The sequence below is a fragment of the Heptranchias perlo genome, chromosome 41 (genome assembly GCF_035084215.1).
Source record: "Heptranchias perlo isolate sHepPer1 chromosome 41, sHepPer1.hap1, whole genome shotgun sequence".
NCBI classification, from domain to species: domain Eukaryota; kingdom Metazoa; phylum Chordata; class Chondrichthyes; order Hexanchiformes; family Hexanchidae; genus Heptranchias; species Heptranchias perlo.
In genome coordinates this window covers 13386396-13407797 of record NC_090365.1, presented here as the reverse complement: position 1 = coordinate 13407797, position 21402 = coordinate 13386396, and the positions used below count along the sequence as shown (strand labels likewise).

General features: G+C 44.1%; 1 protein-coding gene across 2 annotated transcripts in view; it reads right to left on the bottom strand.

Moving 5' to 3' along the window:
• Positions 1 to 306: 306 nt before the first annotated feature.
• LOC137306070 (synaptosomal-associated protein 25-like) overlaps positions 307 to 21402 on the bottom strand; it is a 271559-nt gene continuing 250463 nt past the window's right edge. For both annotated transcript variants that reach the window (XM_067975133.1, XM_067975134.1), the window contains exons 6-8: positions 13720 to 13854; positions 9976 to 10120; positions 307 to 5057 (exon numbers count right to left, since the gene is read on the bottom strand). In XM_067975133.1, the coding sequence (XP_067831234.1) occupies positions 4989 to 5057; positions 9976 to 10120; positions 13720 to 13854 (349 nt within the window). In that variant the 3' untranslated portion in view covers positions 307 to 4988. The remainder of the gene's footprint in view (positions 5058 to 9975; positions 10121 to 13719; positions 13855 to 21402) is intronic.

Sequence of the window (21402 nt, the reverse complement as noted above, 5' to 3'; positions counted from 1 at the left end):
TCTCCTGGACGCCGCAGCGAGCAACACCCAGGGAGAAAAAAAAAATCACTAAAAAAACATTTTAAAAAAATGTTCTTTGAACACTTCTGTTTGATAGTTCTAAAAATATTGGAGATGGGGACAAACAGGTTGTTTGACCGGGCGGGATGGTTGGAGGTGGGAGGTCATGTGATGAAACCTCCAGGAGTACATTCAACTAGAGTTGGCAACCCTACTCCAGAGGTGATAGTCTCTAACACAGTATACCACCCAGCCCCTCTTCTTCCATTTACTCAGTAAACAGCATCACATTGCAGCACCCAGAGGTTTGTTTTAGTTTCATTTTATTTTGGTTCAGATGATATAGTTTACTACAATTGCAACCAAAATTACACAGAGTCTCAGGCTCCCAACACCAGGTTTTGGGAGGAAGAAAGGAGGGAGTTACATCAGATTGCTGTTTTCACCAGCCTCCCCCCTCTAACACTGATGTTTTCTGCTTGTTTCTTTGCCCCAATTGTCCCTTATCTCATGGCATCTTCATAATCATCATCATCACCCAATGATTTCACCAATTTGCATCTTTGGTCCCCTTTTCCCATCATGCGTTGCCTCTTTGCCCATGGTCTGACAATGGACATTACGTTTTTTGGGATCTTCAGCATTAAGCCACTTGTAGCTCAGCAAACAACAAAAGAGCACAGGCTGAGCAATCACATGTACAGCACCAGCAGTTGGGAGAGGGACACTGAGTTGCAGTGAATGAACCAGCATTGCTGTTTCAAATTCAGTAAGTTTGAAATACAGCCCAACACATCTTCACATCCATTCAGGGGAACAGAGAGGACAAACAATCCTCAGATAACCTCAAACAAGTGTTCCCCTGAGCTTGCGAGCTACTGGACACAATAAGCAGAGGCACCGAGCGTGTCCAACCGAGTCTGGCTCAACTTGACCAAATCAGGTCTTGGACAGTTACCATGGAGACATCTATGCGCTTAGACCATCCTGTAATCCAGAGCGAAGGGAAAAAGTATGGAGGGCAAGAAGGCAGAGCAAGAGGATTAAGATCTGGGTTCAAATTACAACAGAAAAAAAAATCAGAAAGAGACACAGGTCAGTCAAGGCCTATTCGTTTCTGGAATAATTCAGGGAACTTCAGTATTAACCAAGTGATGTCACAGGGGGTGGACTTTGAGACTGCCAATGACATCAGCTATTTTTAAAAATTCATTCTCAGGATGTGGGCATCGTTGGCAAGGCCGGCATTAATTGTCCATCCCTAGCTGCCCTGTTTGATACAACTGAGGGGCTTGCTAGGCCACTTAAGAGGGCAGTTAAGAGTCAACCACATTGCTGTGGGAATGGAGTCACATATAGGCCCAGACCGGGTAAGGACGGCAGGTTTCCTTCCCTAAAGGACCATTAATGAACCAGTTGGGTTTTCACGACAATCCGACAGCTTCATGGTAATTTTTACTAATCCCATCTTTTTATAAAAATTGAATTCAAATTCTCAAACTGTCATGAGGGGGATTGTGAATTTACATTCTCTAGATTACTAGTCCAGTAACTTAACCGCTACACTACCGTACCCACTAAGAAGTCAGCTAATGTCTTCTTTAGAGAAGAGGAAGGGGACAAAAGATGCTAAGGGAACCTGGATAGTAATCAGTCTGACCGAGGGTTGAGAAACAGTTCAGTAGTTAGAGGGGACAAGTCAGGTAATAGAAGGAATGATTTCAACAAATGGGGTTTAAATTCCCCCTTGAAAAGTTGCCCATCAAAAGTGAAGCTGTTGCGTTTCCCAATACAAAGTGTCTGTAAGGCATGCATCACCCCATAATTAATCAATGGTATTGCAACATCTTAAAAACAAACTCATACCAAAACATTCAAGTCAGGCTAAGCAAGACATAATTGGCATTTCATCTGTGCTTACTCATTTTTAAATTGTTGAAATTATTATGCTAGTTTTCAGCTAACCTTTATAATCAAGACAATTACTTCACACAAACAACGTCTTTTTATAAAATCTTAAAGGGAACCAAACTTAAAGCAGGAGTTCGATGTAGCTGTTACTTTATTACGTTCAATTAGCTGTGGATCACATATGGGGGTCCGTCATTTTTCCTTTTGTGTATTTCCAATATTATTGCAAAAATAAATCACGTCCAACGAGCTCTGTCACGGCACTAACACTGAGGTTCTTGCTGATGGCCGTAACCCCCCCAGAGCGTCACCAGCCCAGTGAGGACCAAACACGCAGGAAATACACAGCAGGTCCATCGGCATCTGAAAAGACAGGATCGAGGCTGACGAATGAAGACTGAATGAAACACCAACCTGTCCTTTCTTTTGTGATACGCCGGCAGACTTGCTGTGTAAGTTCACCATTTTCCCCTCATTATTTCAGCTTTGCAGTCTTTTTAACAGTGACTACGACAGGGTCGATACTGCCTACAGTGGGCCCTTAGCGGTACTGTACCTCTCTCACGCTGAACTTCACAGAGCCAAATCGAGTTGATTATTTTCACAGCAATATATTTAACACATGGAATAAAAACCTTATGGGCATTATGCAAAAATCTGTTTGTTTCTGGTAGCGGCGTGACAGAAAATGAATCAGGGTTTGTTTCTGTGTGGCTCGATGGGTGGCTGCCATCTTGCCTGGGTTCATGCATCTCAGGATAAGCATGTGGACAGAAAATTCCGGCTCAGACTTAATCCTCCATCAGGTGGAGCTCTCTAGGTGCTGGGATTGAAACAAGATAAGGAGAGTCCACAACGCATTGTTAATCCCCAGATACGAAACACGACAAAACGGGATACTCTCCGCCAACCAGCCATGAAGCAGCGAACGGAATCAGGCGTGGAAAAGATAATCAACGATCAAAATACAAACAAACGGTCTTTTATCAGGTGAAATTCTAAGAGCGAACTCCCTCTAAGTTTGGTTTTTGCTTTAAGAGCCCAGTTGTAACTCGGTATTGGTACAGGTCACTAATAAGCAAACACAAGCAGAAAAGGAGGAGGTGTAATTCTGGGCTTGCAAGCAGCGTCAGGGGGTGATGGGCCCAAACACTCACATGCACTATTAACAGATGCATAGTTTTAGTTGGTGAAGGAACAACAGATCTACGAGCTGGGCGACTGGTAACAAAGCATCTGCTCACCACAATGTCACTGATGGCGGTACAGAGAGGACGAACAAAGCAATTTACACTTTCACACAGGTCGCATGCACATCTCTTGCAAGGCCAGTGAATTGTGTGGGGGAGGGTCAGGGATCAGGGCGTGATAAGTTTGCAGAGAGACGTTTGCGATACTTTCGTTGGTGCAGAAAACCATCAGGTAACCACGGTAACAGTGAACCGACAACTCAACGAGCACTTAAAGAGACAGCGTCCCCCTCACTGAATAAAACGACTGTATTAAACAAGAAACACAAAAGGCCACACTATAACTTCCCAAGGGCTCCATCCCACTGTGTGGAGTGGGTGACGAAGGCCTCTCATTCCCTGTGACCTGTCTTTTGCTGCTTCAATATTTTCCGAAATAGTTTCACTGTAAATGTCAAACATTAACTATCCTAAAGTTGGAGAAACACAAGTACTGGGAACATTTTTTAAAGGGGCAGCGTTGTCGTCTTCTTGTGTTTTGCGTGTGGGATTTCCGCCAACACCCCGCGCACCCCCACCCCGACCCCAGAGTCCCGCTGGAAAAGAAGGGGGAGAGGGGGAGGCAGAGTTTTTCTGTGGTAGGCCCCTGAGGCTGCCTACAAAATCAAAATTTTAAGAAGTAAACTCTGGGGAACTCGTCTTAAACACGCACAAGGCGACAAGCTCTCGGGCTCAGATGCTAAAAGCAAATCGGAGTGTTAGAAGAGCCTAACGGGCAGCTCCCTGCTCCAACGTTCAGAGGTAGTGGGAAACACGTTGGATATCATTGACATCACCGAGCCTGGGAACGGGGAACTGAAAGGGGAGGGGGGGTGTTGAGGGGTGGAGGAAGTGCAAAGAGGTGAGGATACGGCTCAGGGCATCCCTCAGTATCTTTCCAAACCCCCCGCCGCCTCGCCCCAAGGTTGGCCGAAAAATTGACCGGAATGTCTTAAGTCTACGTCTCTATGCTTTAATCGGCTTTCGGTGAATGAAAAGATACAAAAAAAGGGCCTTGAATTTCACCCCAAACTTCAAATAAAACGGATTATCTGAGGCACAAAACAAAAGCCCAACCCCAAGAAAGGGCAGATTGCCGGGAAAGATGCTGTCTCTTTAATATAAACAACTGCAGTTGTGTCCTGATAAACGCCCTCCTGATCCGAGCCTTGGGAATCTCGAGGTGCTGTCCCCAATTCCCAACCCCTCGCATTAAACAATTCGCCACAATATTTCTTGGCAGAAATAAAAAAAATAGGATTTAACAGGGGGAATACATCAGGTGTGCTCATCGACGAAATCGTACTGGCAAAGAAATCACCGAAAAAAAATACCCAGTAAAAACATACATCTGACAAACAGCCAGAGCTTCGACCACAGGCCTGGAAACGCCCGGGTTTGGTTTTGTGTCAGGATCTGCCCTCTGGTCAGAGAAGGCCGTCGGATCTGCAGTGTGTTTATCAGAACTCAACTGTGTACATCGAGCTCACTTTCCGTTTGGTCATCGCCCGTTTTTAATCACATGATTACAGAGAAAGACTGAAACATAAAAAACCACCGACAAGTACAAAGATTAAAAAACTAAATACACTCGATTTACTCTTTGGACAGGCAATAATAAAAATCCACACTAAAAAATACACTTTCCACAACTGGAACATTTTGTTACACTGAGAAATGATAAAATAAATTAAAATGTACAGAATGATATTGACCCTTGTGGTTTCCGATCACAGCACAGGGACTTGCCCCTCCAGGACCTTTCAGATGCTGCAATGGATGATGGGATGGGGGGGGGGGTCTGGCAGTACGAGCGGGGGGATGGGAGGGGGAACCTTATACTTCCCTTCAGCCACTCTCCAACATCTTGTTGGCATGCTTGTTGGCCTCATCAATACGGGCTTTGTTCATGTCACCCTGGAAAGAACAGTACAAACAGTTAAGAGTTGTGTGTGTGTATCATACATACCTAACCCTCTAACTCAACCTTCCGCCATCGTTAACTGTCCTCTGCCATTCTGTCACCAACTCCTTCTGTCTTCCTTCATCTCTCCTCACCTCCAAAACCCAACTCTTCGATCTCACCTTCGGTCAGCTCGCCTAACACCTCTTCCAATCCTTGTTCCCTCCCCTATGAAGCATCTTGAAGCCTTTTGTTTCGTTATATAGTTAAAGCTATTGTGTGTGCCCCTTTGTGTATGTAGCGGCTATAGTTTTATTACAAGGTTACTCTGGATGATGGAGTAGCCCAACTTTCTCAGGTCTCTCTAAGGAAGGCTGACTTGAAGCCCCCTGATTACACCTGTCATTACAAAGGGATATTGATCGATTAGGTGAATGGGCAAAACTGTGGCAAATGGAATTCAATGTAGACAAATCTGAGGTCACCCACTTTGGACCAAAAAAGGATAGAACAGGGTACTTTCTAAATGGTAAAAAGTTAAAAACAGTGGATGTCCAAAGGGGCTTAGGGGTTCGGGTACATAGATCATTGAAGTGTCATGAACAGGTGCAGAAAATAATCAATAAGGCTAATGGAATGCTGGCCTTTATATCTAGAGGACTAGAGTACAAGGGGGCAGAAGTTATGCTGCAGCTATACAAAACCCTGGTTAGACCGCACCTGGAGTACTGTGAGCAGTTCTGGGCACCGCACCTTCGGAAGGACATATTGGCCTTGGAGGGAGTGCAGCGTAGGTTTACTAGAATGATACCCGGACTTCAAGGATTAAATTACGAGGAGAGATTACACAAATTGGGGTTGTATTCTCTAGAATTTAGAAGGTTAAGGGGTGATCTGATCGAAGTTTATAAGATATTAAGGGGAACAGATAGGGTGGATAGAGAGAAACTATTTCCGCTGGTTGTGGATTTTAGGAGTAGGGGGCACAGTCTAAAAATTAGAGCCAGACCTTTCAGGAGTGAGATTAGAAAACATTTCTACACACAAAGGGTGGTAGAAGTTTGGAACTCTCTTCCGCAAATGGCAATTAATACTAGCTCAATTGCTAAATTTAAATCTGAGATAGATAGCTTTTTGGCAACCAAAGGTATTAAGGGATATGGGCCAAAGGCAGGTTTTTGGAGTTAGATCACAGATCAGCCATGATCTTATCAAATGGCGGAGCAGGCACAAGGGGCTGAATGGCCTACTCCTGTTCCTATGTTATTGTTTTGCTGGTTAATTGACAATAGTGGAAAATATGTCTGACAAAGCATCTGGAAATTGGACACCTAATGGTGCAATTCTTATAATGGACAAACTGTTGCTTTGCTTTTCGTCTGCTCCAAGCAAAAGCAAAGAGCACATAATCCAGACTGATGCTCCAGTGCAGTGGCGAGGGAGCGGTGCACTGTCAGAGGTGCCAGATGGCACTATTCGAAGAAGACCAGGGGAGTCCTTCCAGTCTCCTGGCCAACATTTATCCATCAACCCACATCACTAAAACAGATTAATTGATGATTTATCTCGTTAGTGTTTCTGGGACCTTGCTGTGTGCAAATTGGCTGCTGTGTTTCCTAAATTGCAACATTTCAAAACACTGGCTGTAAAGTAGTTTGGAACATCCTGAGGATGTGAGAGGCACTATGTAAATGCAAGTTTTTTCTTTCTTTCTAACATAGAATCGTAGAATCATAGAATCAAAACAGCACTGAAGGAGGCCATTCAGCCCGTCAAGCCCGTGCCAGCTCTCTGCAAGAGCAATCCAGCTAGTCCTGCTCCCCCGCCCTTTCCCCATAGCTCTGCAAATTTTGTTCCTTCAAGTATTTATCCAATTCCTTTTTGAAAGCTACAATTGAATCCGCCTCCATCAACCTTTCAGGCAGCGCATTCAAAATCATAACCCCTCACTGCATAAAAAAGTCTTTCCTCATGTCGCCTTTGGTTCTTTTGCCAGTTACTTTAAATCTGTGTCCTCTGGTTAACGACTTTTCTGCCAATGGGAACAATTTCTCTCTATCTACTCTGTCCAGACCACTCATGACTTTCAACACTTCTATCAAATCTCCTCCCAACCTTCTCTGCTCTAAGGAGAACAACCCCAGCTTCTCCAGTCTATCCAGGTAACTGAAGTCCCTCTTCCCTGGAACCATTCTAGTAAATCTTTTCTGCACCCTCTCTAAGGCCTTCACATCTTTCGTAAAGTGCGGTGCCCAGAACTGGATACAATACTCCAGTTGTGGCCGAACCAGTGTTTATAAAGGTTCATCATAACTCCCTTGCTTTGTACTCTATGCCTCTATTTATAAAGCCCAGGATCTCATATGCTTTTTTAACCGCTTTCTTAACCTGCCCTCAACACAGTGGAGCCTGTACTCACTGTGTCCTAGGGGGAGCGAAGAAGATCCACTGAGGCAGTTGGTGCTCAGACCCCAACTTGGGCAAATACTTAGGATCATGAACCTCAGGACGTCCCAAAGCGCTTTACAGCCAATGAGGTACTTTTGTAATGTAGGAAACCAATTTGCGCACAGCAAGATCCCACAAACAGCAATGTGATAATGACCAGATAATCTGTTTTAGTGATGTTGGTTGAAGGATTAATATTGGCCCAGGACATCGGAGAGAACTCCCCTGCTCTTCTTCAAAATAGTGCCAGGGGATCTTTTACATCCTGAGGAGGCAGGCGGGGCCTTGGCTTAACATCTCATCTGAAAGACGACACCTCCAACAGTGCAGCACTCCCTCAGTACTGATCTATAGTTCAGTGACTGTTGATTTGGAGGCAACTAGGGACGGGCAATAAATGCCGGCCTAGCCAGTGACGCCCACATTCCGAGAATGAATAATAGAAAAGAAATGCAGCAGCCATTCTGTGTCAGCAACGTCCCACAACAGCAATCGAGCGAATGACCAGTTCACCTCATCGGTTGGGAGGGGACTGCAGGAGAACTCCCTGCTCTTCTTTATCAGTGAAGTGGGCATCTTAATGGTCAACTAAGCCACCAAAAAACAGGCAGAAGGAACCATGGTCTAACGTCTCCTTCCAAGGACAGCACCCTCAACAGTGCTAGCACTCCCTTCGTACTGTACTTACCTGTCAGCCTAGATTATAAGCTGATATGGGCTCAAACTACATCCATCTGTGGCTCAGTGGGTAGCACTCTTGCCTCTGACTCAGAAGGTTGTGGGTTCAAGTCCCACTCCAGAGATTTAAGCACAAAATCTAGGCTGACACTTCCAGTGCAGTACTGAAGGAGTGCTGCATTGTCGGGGATGCTGTCTTTCGGATGAGGTGTTTGCCCCCTCAGGTGGATGTTAAAGATTCCTTGGTGCTATTTTGAAGAAGAGCAGGGGAGTTCTTCCCGGTCTCCTGGCCAATATTTATCCCTCAACCAACATCACTAAAAAACAGATTATCTGGTCATTATCACATTGCTGTTTGTGGGATCTTGCTGTGTGCAAATTGGCTGCCTGTTCGCCTATGTTACAACAGTGACTACACTTCAAAAGTACTTCATAGGCTGTAAAGCGCTTTGGGACGCCCAGTGGTCATGAAAGGCCAAATATAAATGTAACTTCTTTCTATTTTTCTCACTCAGAGACAAGAGTGCTACCAACCAAACCAGGCTGACACAAAGAGGCCAATTTTAACAGCTGGTGAAAAACGGGTGGTCGATAAGTAGAGTGTGCCCCTCCACCCTGTCCATTCTTACTCCTGTGAGGCCTGTCTGTATGAATCCAGCTCCTCTGCAGCGCCGGCCCCCCTGGAGGGGGAGCCCAGGGCCGGGTCCTTAGGCGGGACAGCAGTGGGCCGGATTATTTTTCTGGGGCATTCCTGCTCCTGCTGGCCCCCGCAAAATAAAAGGTGAAATTTTCTTGGGCCGTTTTGTGAGCTGTCCCTTTAAGGACTGCTGGTTAAGGCCGTTCAACGCTGGTACAAATGGGCAGAGTACGGGCAGCACACGCCCTGCCCATTTGTACCTCAGAATTGGGATTGGGCTCCTACATAAGTGGTAGGATCCTGATTTGCATATAAAAAGTGACCTCCCACCTGGAACAGGCAGTAGCTCTGACCGCCCGTGTCGAGGCCCCGACCAAACTGGCCGGAGCAACTGACCCGACACCATGCTCGTGGTCACTGCCACCCCATTATCGCCAAACGACCACAGTTAAAATCAGGCCCAGAATCTTTGTGGAGGCAATGAGGGTGATGAGGGATACCTGGCAGAATCCAGAAACAACAAAAGAAACCTTTCCATGAAGAATGTGTCCCTCCTGATCTGCAGGAGACCTACTGGGATCACAGCGAATGCGGAAAATACACATTCCAGAGCACTTTGCCAGCTTATCAACAAACCATCCTGGGATGAGATGGCCAGATCCTTGCACATGAAAAATATCTCAGCATTTGCCTTTTATTCTGTCACAAAAAGCTCCACTTTTGAGGTATCTGCATATTTAAGAGCCCATTCATGTGCCTGTTGGGAGATCTTTCCGAATTATATTACTCCTTGAAATCTGCTGGAGATGGTATTAATTTGTTTACTATTGCACTGGCTGCGGGTCTGACACAGCTTCCCATTGGCTGCACTGAATGTGAAAGTGTCAAAGCTTCCCATTGGCTGTAGGAATGTAAACCTTCCCATTGGCTGCACTGGCTGTAGAAGCAACCAGACTTCCCATTGGCTGCACTGGGTCTGGGTCTGACACTGCTTGCCATGTGGTCTATGTGTGGAATACAGTTTCCCAAACTCAACTGATCAATATTACGAACACAAACTTGAGTTTGTTGCAACGACTATCTCCCATAATCCGATAATGGTCCAATACGGCCATTGTTTGATTTTTGAGGAACACACCAAAATGTATTTTTTCTCCTGCTAATCTTACCTTGGTCACAATCCTGTCAATCTGGGTGTTCTGGGAGCTGATCTCATTGCCCATATCAAGCGCCATATGTCGCAAGTTTCCAATGATACTTCCCACCTGATCCAGGTTTTCTTCCATCTCATTTTCCCGAGCATCATCCGTGACTCTGAAATCAGACAACTTGCATAAGGTGAGATGTTGAAACCAGCAGCGTCCTGCGTGCCTCCAATGGATGGCTTCGGTTTGACCCAAGCTGACCACAACGCACTGAACTCAAAACCAGAGCAGAATCACTAGTGAGCTGAGATTAATGGTCCAGGTGACTGACCAGCTCCGAGAGTTTCACAGAGGTTGGGCTCAGATTATTTGGTAAAACCAAAAGTTGCCTTTTGTGAGAAATCTAAAACCAGCCAAATGACGTGTTCATTGAACTGTTCGAGTTCAAGGTGTACTTTTAACATACAAAACATAATGAGCTGCTTCAGAGAGGGAAAGCACCAGTGGGAGAGTTAAGAGGTGAGTGGAAATGTGTTCAAAAAGACAGTTTTTTTAAGAGGCCATTAAGGAATGGGAGAGAGGGGTATTGGGAGGGACCCCACAGTGTAAGGCAGAGGCAGTAAGGTGGAGAGGTGTAGGGATATAGTTCCTAATGGGAAGGATAAATAGTGCTGTCGATAGGACTTTAAACTAGTAAGACAGAGGAAAGATCTGGTGAAAATAACATAAGTCTGAAGATGAAAGAAATGGGACATGAAAGTAAAGGTCAGACCAAGGTAAGGAATGAGGGTAACATCAACCTTCAGGGAACAGATACAATTATAGAACATTAGTATAAAATAATAGTTAAAAATAAAGTGAGGGGAACAATTAATAAAAACAAATTAAATTGCCTGTACAACAATATACACAGCATCCGAAACAAAACAGGGGTACTGGGGGCAATAATTTGTAGCGAGGAGCCAGATGTGGTGGGGATAACTGAAACATGACTACATAAAGGACAGGACTGGCAATTAAATATTGCAGGAGATAACGTATTTAGAAAGGATAGGGCAGGTAGGGGGGCAGCTGTACTAATTAGAGGCAACATAATGGCAGTAGAAAAAAGGGACATGAATAACTTTAAGTTAGAAACCGAATCCATATGGATTGAGACAAAGGTTGAGAAGGGATCGATCACATTAATAGGGGTAATCTATAGACCACCTAATAGTGGAACGGAAGTGGAGGAAGAAATATGGAGGCAAATCTATGAAAAGAGTAAAAGACATCGAATAATAATCATGAGCGGTTTCAACTACCCCCAAATAAACCGACAAGAGGTAGGGAAAGGGGAAAAGGAAACAGAGTTTTTACGGTGTGTCCAGGATTCCTTTCTTACTCAATATGTGAGAAGCTCAACAAAAGAGGAATCATTGCTGGATCTAGTAATGGGAAATAAACCAGAGTAGATAAGAGAAGTGTAGGCAATAGTGATCACAACATAATCAGGTTTAAAATACTGACTGAGAAATACGAAAGTAAAACAGAGATCAAAGTAATAGATTGGAAAAACATTAATTTTGAGGGGATGAGAATGGAACTAGGGAAGGTAAAGTGGAAAAATATTTTGACAAAGAGATAGAACAGCAGTGGGAAATATTTAAAACAGTGATCAATGGAGTTCAGGAGAAATATATTCCTCGAAAAAACATGAACAAACTAGCCAATAATAAAATACCATGGATGAATAAAGAGAACAGTAAAATTGAAACTAAAGAAAAAGGCATATTCTAGATTCATAGACAATAAAGGGGAGGCTGACAAAAGGGAATACAAAGAGGTTAGGAAAGAAGTCAAAATAACAATTAGGAAAGCAAAGAGAAACTACGACATTAAATTATAGAGGAATATAAAAAGAAATAGTAAAGTATTCTACAGACACATAAATAACAAAAGAAAAATTAGAGTAGGGATAGGGCCACTAAGGGATGCAAAGGATAAACTCTCAGGTAATGACGGCGAAATGGCAGAAATATTGAATAGTTACTTTGCCTCAGTATTTACCAGGGAGATTAACAAGGTGGGCAGGACATTAGAAGAAGAGATCAAAAAAGATATAAAGACATTTAAGGCAGAAAGGGGGGAGATAAATGATAAACTAATTAAACTTAGGGAGGATAAAACCCCAGGTCCTGATGGATTGCATCCGCGCATATTAAAAGAAGTTAGGGAGGAGATAGCAGAGGCACTATTACATATACATAAAAATTAATTAGGAAAGGGAATAGAGCCAGAGGACTGGCAGACAGCTAATGTTATTCCTATATTTAATAAGGGAGACAGAACTAGTCCAGGGAAGCATAGACCGGTTAGCTTAATGTCGGTGGTAGAAAAGATAATGGAATCTTTACTCAAAGATGTAATAGAAAAACATCTAGAAACCAAAAATATAATAAAGAATAGTCAGCACGGATTTCAGAAGGGAAAGTCATGCTTGACCAACCTAATTGAATTCTTTGACGAAGTAATGAAGAGTAGACAAGGGTAATGCAGTAGATGTAATATATTTGGATTTTCAAAAGGCCTTAGATGGTAGACTCATGACTAAGGTCAGAACATGTGGAGTCAGGGGACAGGTAGTAGAATGGCTAGCAAGCTGGCTACAAAACAGAAAAAGAGAGAGAGTAGGGGTTAAGGGTAGCTGCTCAGACTGGTAAAAGGTAGGAAGTGGTGTACCCCAGGAATCGGTCCTGGGACCACTGTTGTTCACAATTTACATTTAACGATTTGGATTCGGGAATCAGAAGTAGAATTTCACATTTTGCAGACGACACCAAATTGAGGAAGAATGTGACAAAATACAAGAAGACTTTAATAAACTTGCAGAATGGGCATGTAATTGGCGAATGAATTTCAATATAGGTAAGTGTGAAGTGGTATGTTTTGGTAGGAAGAATAAGGAGGCCACATACTGCTTGGATAATAAGAGATTAAATGGGGTAGAGGAGCAAAGGGACCTAGGGGTACAGATACACAAATCACTAAAAGTAGCGACGCAGGTTAATAAGGCCATAAAAAATGCAAACCAAGCACTGGGGTTCATTTCTAGAGGGATAGAATTTAAAAGCAGAGAAATTATGTTAAACTTGCATGGAACCTTGGTTAGACAGCACTTGGAGTATTGTGCACAGTTCTGGTCTTCATATTATAGAAAGGGTATAGAGGCATTAGAGAGGGTGCAAAAAAGATTCACAAGGTTGATACCAGAACTGAGAGAATATCCTTATCAGGAAAGGCTGAACAGGCTGGGGCTCTTTTCTCTAGAAAAGAGAATGCTGAGAGGTGACTTGATAGAGGTCTTTAAGATAATGAAAGGGTCAACATAGAGAAAATGTTTCCACTTGTGCAGGAGTCCAAAAATAGAGGTCATCAGTATAAGATAATCATTAATAAATCCAATATGGAATTCAGGAGAAACTTCTTTACCCAAAGAGTGGTGAGAATGTGGAACTCGCTACCACAAGGCGAATAGCATAGATGCATTTAAGGGGAAGCTAGATAAGCACATGAGGGAGAAAGGAATAGAAGGATATGTTGATAGGTTGAGATGAAGTAGGGTGGGAGGAGGCTCGTGTGGAGCATGAATGCCAGCATAGACCTGTTGGGCTGAATGGCCTGTTTCTGTGCTGTCGACTCGATGTAATTCAATATAATACGAGTGTTTTGGATGTGAACTTCACCATTAGAAATTTCTTCCTTTCCATCTCTTACAAAATCCTTTACCTTCGGATGTATCCACCGCTCATCGCCATCTGTTCCCGATCGTCCATCACTCGGGCGGGCTGGCTTGACACTACACCATCCTGGTTATTTCCCCACACCTTCTTGTAGGCTCCTCCTGCCTCAAAGTTCTTTAACCTTAGAAGGGAAAAAAATGTACAAGGAGTTTGTTCTTTTTTTCAAAATCACCATTGTTTAAAGTGCAGCACCTTCCTAGTCACACACAGTGCCCATAGTCTACACACAGTCAGTGGGAAACCCATGGCGTCAGATACAGACACAATAGTTACTAAGGCTTTAAACGATACCTTTTTACTAATGCACATATTCCAAGAGACTTTGCTCTTTCTCACATAATAGCTGGTGGTGTACTGTGAATATGAGGTGCACTGTTTTTCAAGGAGATATATTATCAAGAATCACTGGCTTGCAAGTAACTAAATAGTGATCACCAATATTACAAATGTGTCTTCATTCAAAAAGTTCCTGACGGTGAAACTCTTCCAAATAAAAAGACTTGCATTTCTATAGCGCCTTTCACAACCTTCGGACGTCCCAAAGCGCTTTACAGCCAATGAAGTACTTCTGAAGTATAATCACTGTTGTAATGTAGCAGCCAAATTGCACACTGCAAGATCCCACAAACAGCAATGTGATAATGACCAGATCATCTGTTTTAGTGATGTTGGTTGAGGAATAAATATTGGCCCAGGACACTGAGGAGAATTCCTCTGCTCTTCTTCGAAATAGTGACATGGGATCTTTTACCTGAGAGGGCCTTGATTTAACGTCTCATCTGAAAGACAGCACGTCCGGCACTGCAGCACTCCCTCAGTACTGCACTGGGAGTGTCAGCCTGGGTTATGTGCTCAAGTCTCTGGAATGGGATGTGAACCCACGACCTTCTAGTCCCAGAGGCAAGAGTGCTACCCACTGAACCACGGCTGGGTCGATTGTCAAAGCTCCCTGATGGCTCAGTTGGTACTTTCTCCAATTATATAGACGAGAAGGTCCTAGGTTCAATCCTTTGGTCTGTGCTCATTTGGCTATTCTGAGACAGGGTGGTATTAAGGATGCTGCAATCGCCCTCAATATCCCTGGGCCGGGAAATGGGGAAGAAGTCACCATGCCACAGATCGCCATTCCTTCTAGAGAGCGGAGGTGTTGTGGACGCCAGGCGCAGCCACGATGGCCGCAGGTGGGTGAACAACTTGCCAACACTCACTGTCGTATATGGCCATGTGGGTAAGGTTCCAGAGGGTGAAGGGCGTTCGTGGTACTGTACCCAGCACACGTAAGCACCTTGCGAGGAGGAGAGGGAGAAAAAAATCTTTATTGCCCCATTTTGAGCAGAGTGAAGGATGTTACCATTCTGTGGGCAACAAGGACCTCACATCTGCAATGTTTGCCAACAGGAATTAATTATTTGCAAGCACATTATTCCTGACGTCTCAAATGCCTTTTAGTGAACACTGCAGCTGCCATGCATTTAATTAGAAGTACAAGGTTACGTCTGGTTCTGTTGTGTACAGCACTACTCAACAACGGAAATAATATTGAGGCCAGAGTCACAAGAGGCTTAACTAATGTGCGTTTGAAGTGCGTTGGAGGAGCTCTGCTAATTCACCAGGGGATTGTATTGAGATCCATCAGCCTTTATTGTGTACTGGTCAGTATTCTCACTGTCCCCCTTCTCGGGCTCATTTCTTACCAGGACCTAAATACCGTCCTCTTCCGACTCACAGGTCGACAACACCCAATCACTACTCTCTCCTCGTTTCAGTCCAGGTCGTGTCCTGCACTGGTGACGTTGGTTGAGGAATGAACATTGGCAAGGACACCAAGCAGAAGCCCTCTGCTCCGGAAATGGAGTAGTAGCAGGTTCTGATGTGCCACTCGTACATAGGATCGCCAATCCTCCGGGATTGTCCTGGAGTCTCCAGGAATTAAAGATTAATCTCCTGGACACTGGTGCGAGCAAACCCGGGCGAAAAATCATCAGGGGTGTTAAAAAAAAGTGTTTTGATAAATTTTCTTTGAATATTTTCATTTATTAGTTGTAAACATATTGGAGATTGGGGGGAAAAGTGCTGTTTGACTGGGTGGGGTGGTTGGAGGCGGGAAGTCATGTGATGAAAAGTCCAGGAATATGTCCAACTAGAGTTGGCAACACTACACATCAAAGAACAAAGAACCTGCTGTTTAAATTGGACTGACTCTGTCATGTTGGGTGATCTTGGCTTCCAACGTTGAGTGATTAAAGTATTATTTTACACTATGAGAAGTGCTGACCCATTTTTTTTTGCATGGGAGGGAGCAGTGACGCTGGTATTTTTACATGAGTGACAACCCAAAGCGATCGCTAGAAACAGGGAGGGAGAATAAACCTGGCGATTAGATCAAGTGGAGTACAGGTAGCTGCATGGCCTCCCAACCCCTTGATGAAGGATGGAGTGGGGGGGGGGGGACATAGAAGAAGCAGCAGAGACATTTAGTAGAGCAGACTTACCCTACAAAGCTCCTGATTCATGCTCGGGCATTCTCCTACCATTCTACTTTTTAAATGGCAGATTTGTCACAGGTTATTCACCGCACTTTAGGAAGGATGTCAAGGCCTTAGAGAGGGTGCAGAGGAGATTTACTAGAATGGTACCAGGGATGAGGGACTTCAGTTATGTGGAGAGACTGGAGAAGCTGGGGTTGTTCTCCTTAGAGCAAAGAAGATTAAGGGGAGATTTGATAGAGGTGTTCAAAATCATGAACGATTTTGATTGAGTAAATAAGGAGAAACTGTTTCCAGTGGCAGAAGGGTCGGTAACCAGAGGACACGGATTTAAGGTAATTGGCAAAAGAACCAGAGGTGAGATGAGGAGAATTTTTTTAATGCTGCGAGTTGTTATGATCTGGAACGCGCTGCCTGAAAGGGCGGTGGAAGCAGATTCAATAATAACTTTCAAAAGGGAACTGGATAAATACTTAAATGGGGAGAAAATTGCAGGGCTATGGGGAAAGAACAGGAGAGTGGGACTCTTTCAAAGAGCCGGCATAGGCACGATGGGCCAAACGGCCTCCTTTTGTGCTGTAAGATTCTATGATTCTATTGATGTACGACACCCAAAGTAGCCGTTCTTTGTGAGTGAAAGCCCAGAGATTATGTGAAAGGCCTTCGCCCTCCCCACCCGCTCATCATCCAATTCAATATCTGCTATTTATCTTGTGCTGTTCTGCATCATATTTATTGGAAGTTACCAAAAGTGCTGAGTTCCACGGTATAAACTGGGTTCTGAATGGACTCTGAATGTCCCACTTACTAAAGCGTTTACAGGTGATTGGCACAGTCCAGTGAGCTGCTACCTTAAAATTAGAGCTAGGCCGTTCAGGGGTGATGTCAGGAAGGACTTCTTCACACAAAGGGGAGTGGAAATCTGGAACTCTTCCCCCAAAAAGCTGTGGAGATTGGGGATCAATTGAAAATTTCAAAACTGAGATTGGGAGTCTCTTTTTGGGTAAGGGTATTACGGAATATGCAACCAAAGCGGGTACATGGAGTTGAGGTACAGATCAGCCATGATCTAGCTGAATGGCGGAACGGGCTCGAGGGACTGAATGGCCTCCTCCTATTCCTATGTTACCCATGGAGTTGCGATGACTTCTGGTAGAGATGACAGTCAATAGCTACAGCTGCTCAGGTGCTTAACCAGCCCTCCCGCAACTTATAATGTGCCTTAGTTACTAACCTCATCTAGCACCCAACAACTGCACTGGGCTGATGCATCCATCTTCTTTAGCTTTACAAAACCCTGGTTAGACCGCACCTGGAGTACTGTGAGCAGTTCTGGGCACCGCACCTTCAGAAGGACATACTGGCCTTGGAGGGAGTGCAGCGTAGGTTTACTAGAATGATACCCAGACTTCAAGGGTTAAGTTACGAGGAGCGATTACACAAATTGGGGTTGTATTCTCTAGAGTTTCGAAGGTTAAGGGGTGATCTGATCGAAGTTTATAAGATATTAAGGGGAACAGATAGGGTGGATAGAGAGAAACTATTTCCGCTGGTTGGGGATTCTAGGAGTAGGGGGCACAGTCTAAAAATTAGAGCCAGACCTTTCAGGAGCGAGATTAGAAAACATTTCTACACACAAAAGGTGGTAGAAGTTTGGAACTCTCTTCCGCAAACAGCAATTGATACTAGCTCAATTGCTAAATTTAAATCTGAGATTGATAGCTTTTTGGCAACCAAAGGTATTAAGGGATATGGGCCAAAGGCAGGTATATGGAGTTAGATCACAGATCAGCCATGATCTTATCAAATGGCGGAGCAGGCACGAGGGGCTGAATGGCCTACTCCTGTTCCTATGTTCTCAATCCTACTGTTGTCATTCTCTTTCTGTTCCTCACCCTGTATAAGTGTGTGCGGTAGAATTTCTGCGGGGATTCCCAAATCTTCCGCTCTAACTTTGCGGAAACCCTGGTCAATCGGTGAAACCAGCCGTTGATGGCGTATTCCTGAAGGTACAGCAGAGAATCGGGAGAACCCCTTACGGAAATTAATTAGTGTGCGTCTATCCCTCCCTCCGGCCTGCTGTCATTCGCTCTACGTGAGGCCCTTTCCGGCCTATTCCGGGACTGACCCTCTTTTGTCCCGAGTTGGCCGCAGCAGGAACCCCCGCTCAGGCCCAAGTTAAAATTGCAAGTCGGGTCCTGATGATGTCATCAGGACCGACACGCACATGTAAAGAAAGATCCCGCTGGCTTTGGAGAGCCAGTTAAAATCGGGTCAGCAGCATCCTGCCAGCTCCTGGGCGGGTAAGTAACTTGGGGCATTTAAACTGCTGGACTGGTGGGGTTAAAACCGTCTTTCTTTCTTTCTCTGATTTTACTCTATGGCCTCGATTTTTACAAGGGAGGAGGGTGGGTAGGGTGCGGGGGCGCCCGTTAGAGGGCATCGAACTAGGCAAGGTCGGGGATGAGGAGGCCCTGCCGATTTTAACGACAGGGCCTCATTTGAATAAATCACGGCCGAGTCCTGCCTGACCCCCGGGCCAGATTGACTACCTGGCCGGCCTGCAGGAGTGGAAATTTGGCCACTGCTGGGTAAATGACTGCTTACGTCAATTCTCCATGGATCCTGCTGATCTTCCACTGAGATTGGTGAACGCCCACAGAAATTGTACCCCAAGATTATTAATGTATCGCCATTTGATTTCTCATGACATTGTCACAGGAAGTCAAGCATAGTCCTCAGGTGAAGCAGGGTTAGAGGGAAGGGTTTAACTAGGGTACACAGTCATGATTCAGTCCCCATGTTAAAGTAATGCATCTATCCCTATTTTTATATTACCATTACAAATTTGTAGGTCCACATTTATAATGGTAACTGCTATGTAAACTTGTCACATTGTAATAACACCCTCCTGCCAGTGATGGCACTATAGCACTTCCACTGGACGAGAGGGTGTAATTACAGTGACAAGTTTACATAGCAGTTGTCATTATAAACGTGGTCATATGAGTTTACAGTGGAAGAAATTGACAGGAAGTGTGCACAAACATAAGATTTCTAAAATATATTAATAGCAACCATAACTTGCATTTATATAGCACATTTAATGTAATAAAACATCTCAAAGCGCTTCACAGGAGCGTTATCAAACAAAATTTGACACTGAGCCAAATAAGGAGATATTAGGACAGGTGACCAAAAGCTTGGTCGAAGAGGTAGGTTTTAAGGAGCATCTTAAAGGAGGAGAGAGAGGTAGAGAGGGGGAGAGGTTTAGGGAGGGAATTCCAGAGCTTGGGGCCTAGTCAGCTGAAGGCATGGCCGCCAATGATGGAGCGATGAAAATCAGGGATGCAGAAGAGGCCAGAATTGGAGGAGTGCAGAGATCTCGGTTGTAGGGCTGGTGGAGGTTACAGAGATAGGGAGGGGCGAGGCCATGGGGAGATTTGAAAACGAGGATGAGAATTTTAAAATCGAGCCATTGTCAGGGGGGTGATGGGTGAGCGGGACTTGGTGCGAGTTAGGATACGGGCATCAGAGTTTTGGATGAGTTCAAGTTTAGATATGTGGATATATATATTCTGCTTCCTTGTAGCTCTTGAGAGGCTGTTTAATGCTTAAGGTCCTCGGTTTAATTTCATAAGGAAATGTTTCTTCTAAAAATTCAACTAGAACGGAAAATTGATTTTCATGAGAACCTGAAATTCAAGCTTTGTGGACTGCACTGATGAGAAAAAAAATTAAATATTTTTTTTAATACTTACTGGATGACTTTCCTGAAGATTTGGAATAATTGAAGCCTGTTACCCTGCACTGACCGCCTAATGGCTGGCATTAGAGAGGCTTTAGTCAATGCCATTCTCCTGGAGTGATGTGCCGTGGGTAACAGTATTAATATAATTAGAAACAGGCAGGTAGAAATCTGGGAAACCTTATAAACCGTTGCATGTGCTGGAGTTAAGTAGCTGGAATGTAAAAAGGTCGTCCGCGGGCTTTGTTAACTACATTATTAGTTTGAACTAGTTCTACAGTCATAGTGTTTTAGCCTGTTTATTTTTGTGAAATTTTATTCGGAAAGAGAGAGGAAGGAACTTATTTACATCACGAAAGGGACAGGAGAATAGCGAAAATAATCTATTTTATATTAATATCAAAAGCATATTCTGAGTAACATTATTATAATGTTTGAAATTTCTGAAGTAACAGTTTCTGATTTTGTTTTAAAATGCTAGTTATCAATTCCTTGAAATCCTATATATATATATATATATATATATATATCTTTGTGTTTAATGTGTTTCAAAGGGTAGATCTGGAGAAGGAAATGTTTCACTTTGTGACAAATAATTAGCATCAATTACTTCCAAGTCAGGTACGGTATAGGTCAGAGGTGACAGGAAGCTCCCTTCTGTACCCCTAATCCACTGCGATGTCAGTCCTTTTACCCAAACTCCACAAGAGCTCAGTCGGCTGCAGCAACACTGCCTTCTCCCACACTCTGTGCTTGTAGTTTCTCTGGGAGAGCCTGTCAGATTGAATGGCATCAGATAAAATAGCTGAAGCATGTTCTTAAATTCACAACGTTTGTGGGGTGAAATTCCATTTGGACGGTAGCACATAGTGGCCCATAGCGGATCTACACCCCCTTTTACACACACCATTGGAAGTCAAAGGAAGCCGGGCAGGGTGTAAAGCAGGCGGCCGATTCCCCACAATCCAAGACTAATTTCACCCCCCATAACAGAAAGTCAGATTGATTTCCAAGGGTCAAAGGTAAAGCAACTGATCTTGAACCAGTTCCACAGTCACCGTCTTGTAACCTGGGAACATCCAAGCTCTTGTTTACATTGATGCACGGAGACCGAGGGGGGCCACATGTAAATCCATCTCCCCATTAATTTGCATCCCTCTCAAGGTGTTGATACCAACAGATCTCAGTGTTCGGATTTAGGATTTATATCTCAATGAGGCAACTAAAAGAGGCTCTGGAATGCATTGCTGGCTGGTGCAGTGGGTTCTGACTCTGTGTTTACCTTCAAGAGAGAGATGGACCAGTTCCTGACTGGGGCAGAGATTGCATCACATGGTCTATGTGATCTCCTGGACTGGTTTCAATCGCCTGAGGGTCGGAGAGGAATTTTCCAAAATATTTTTTCCCTTATTGGCCCTGGGGTTTTGTCTCTTTT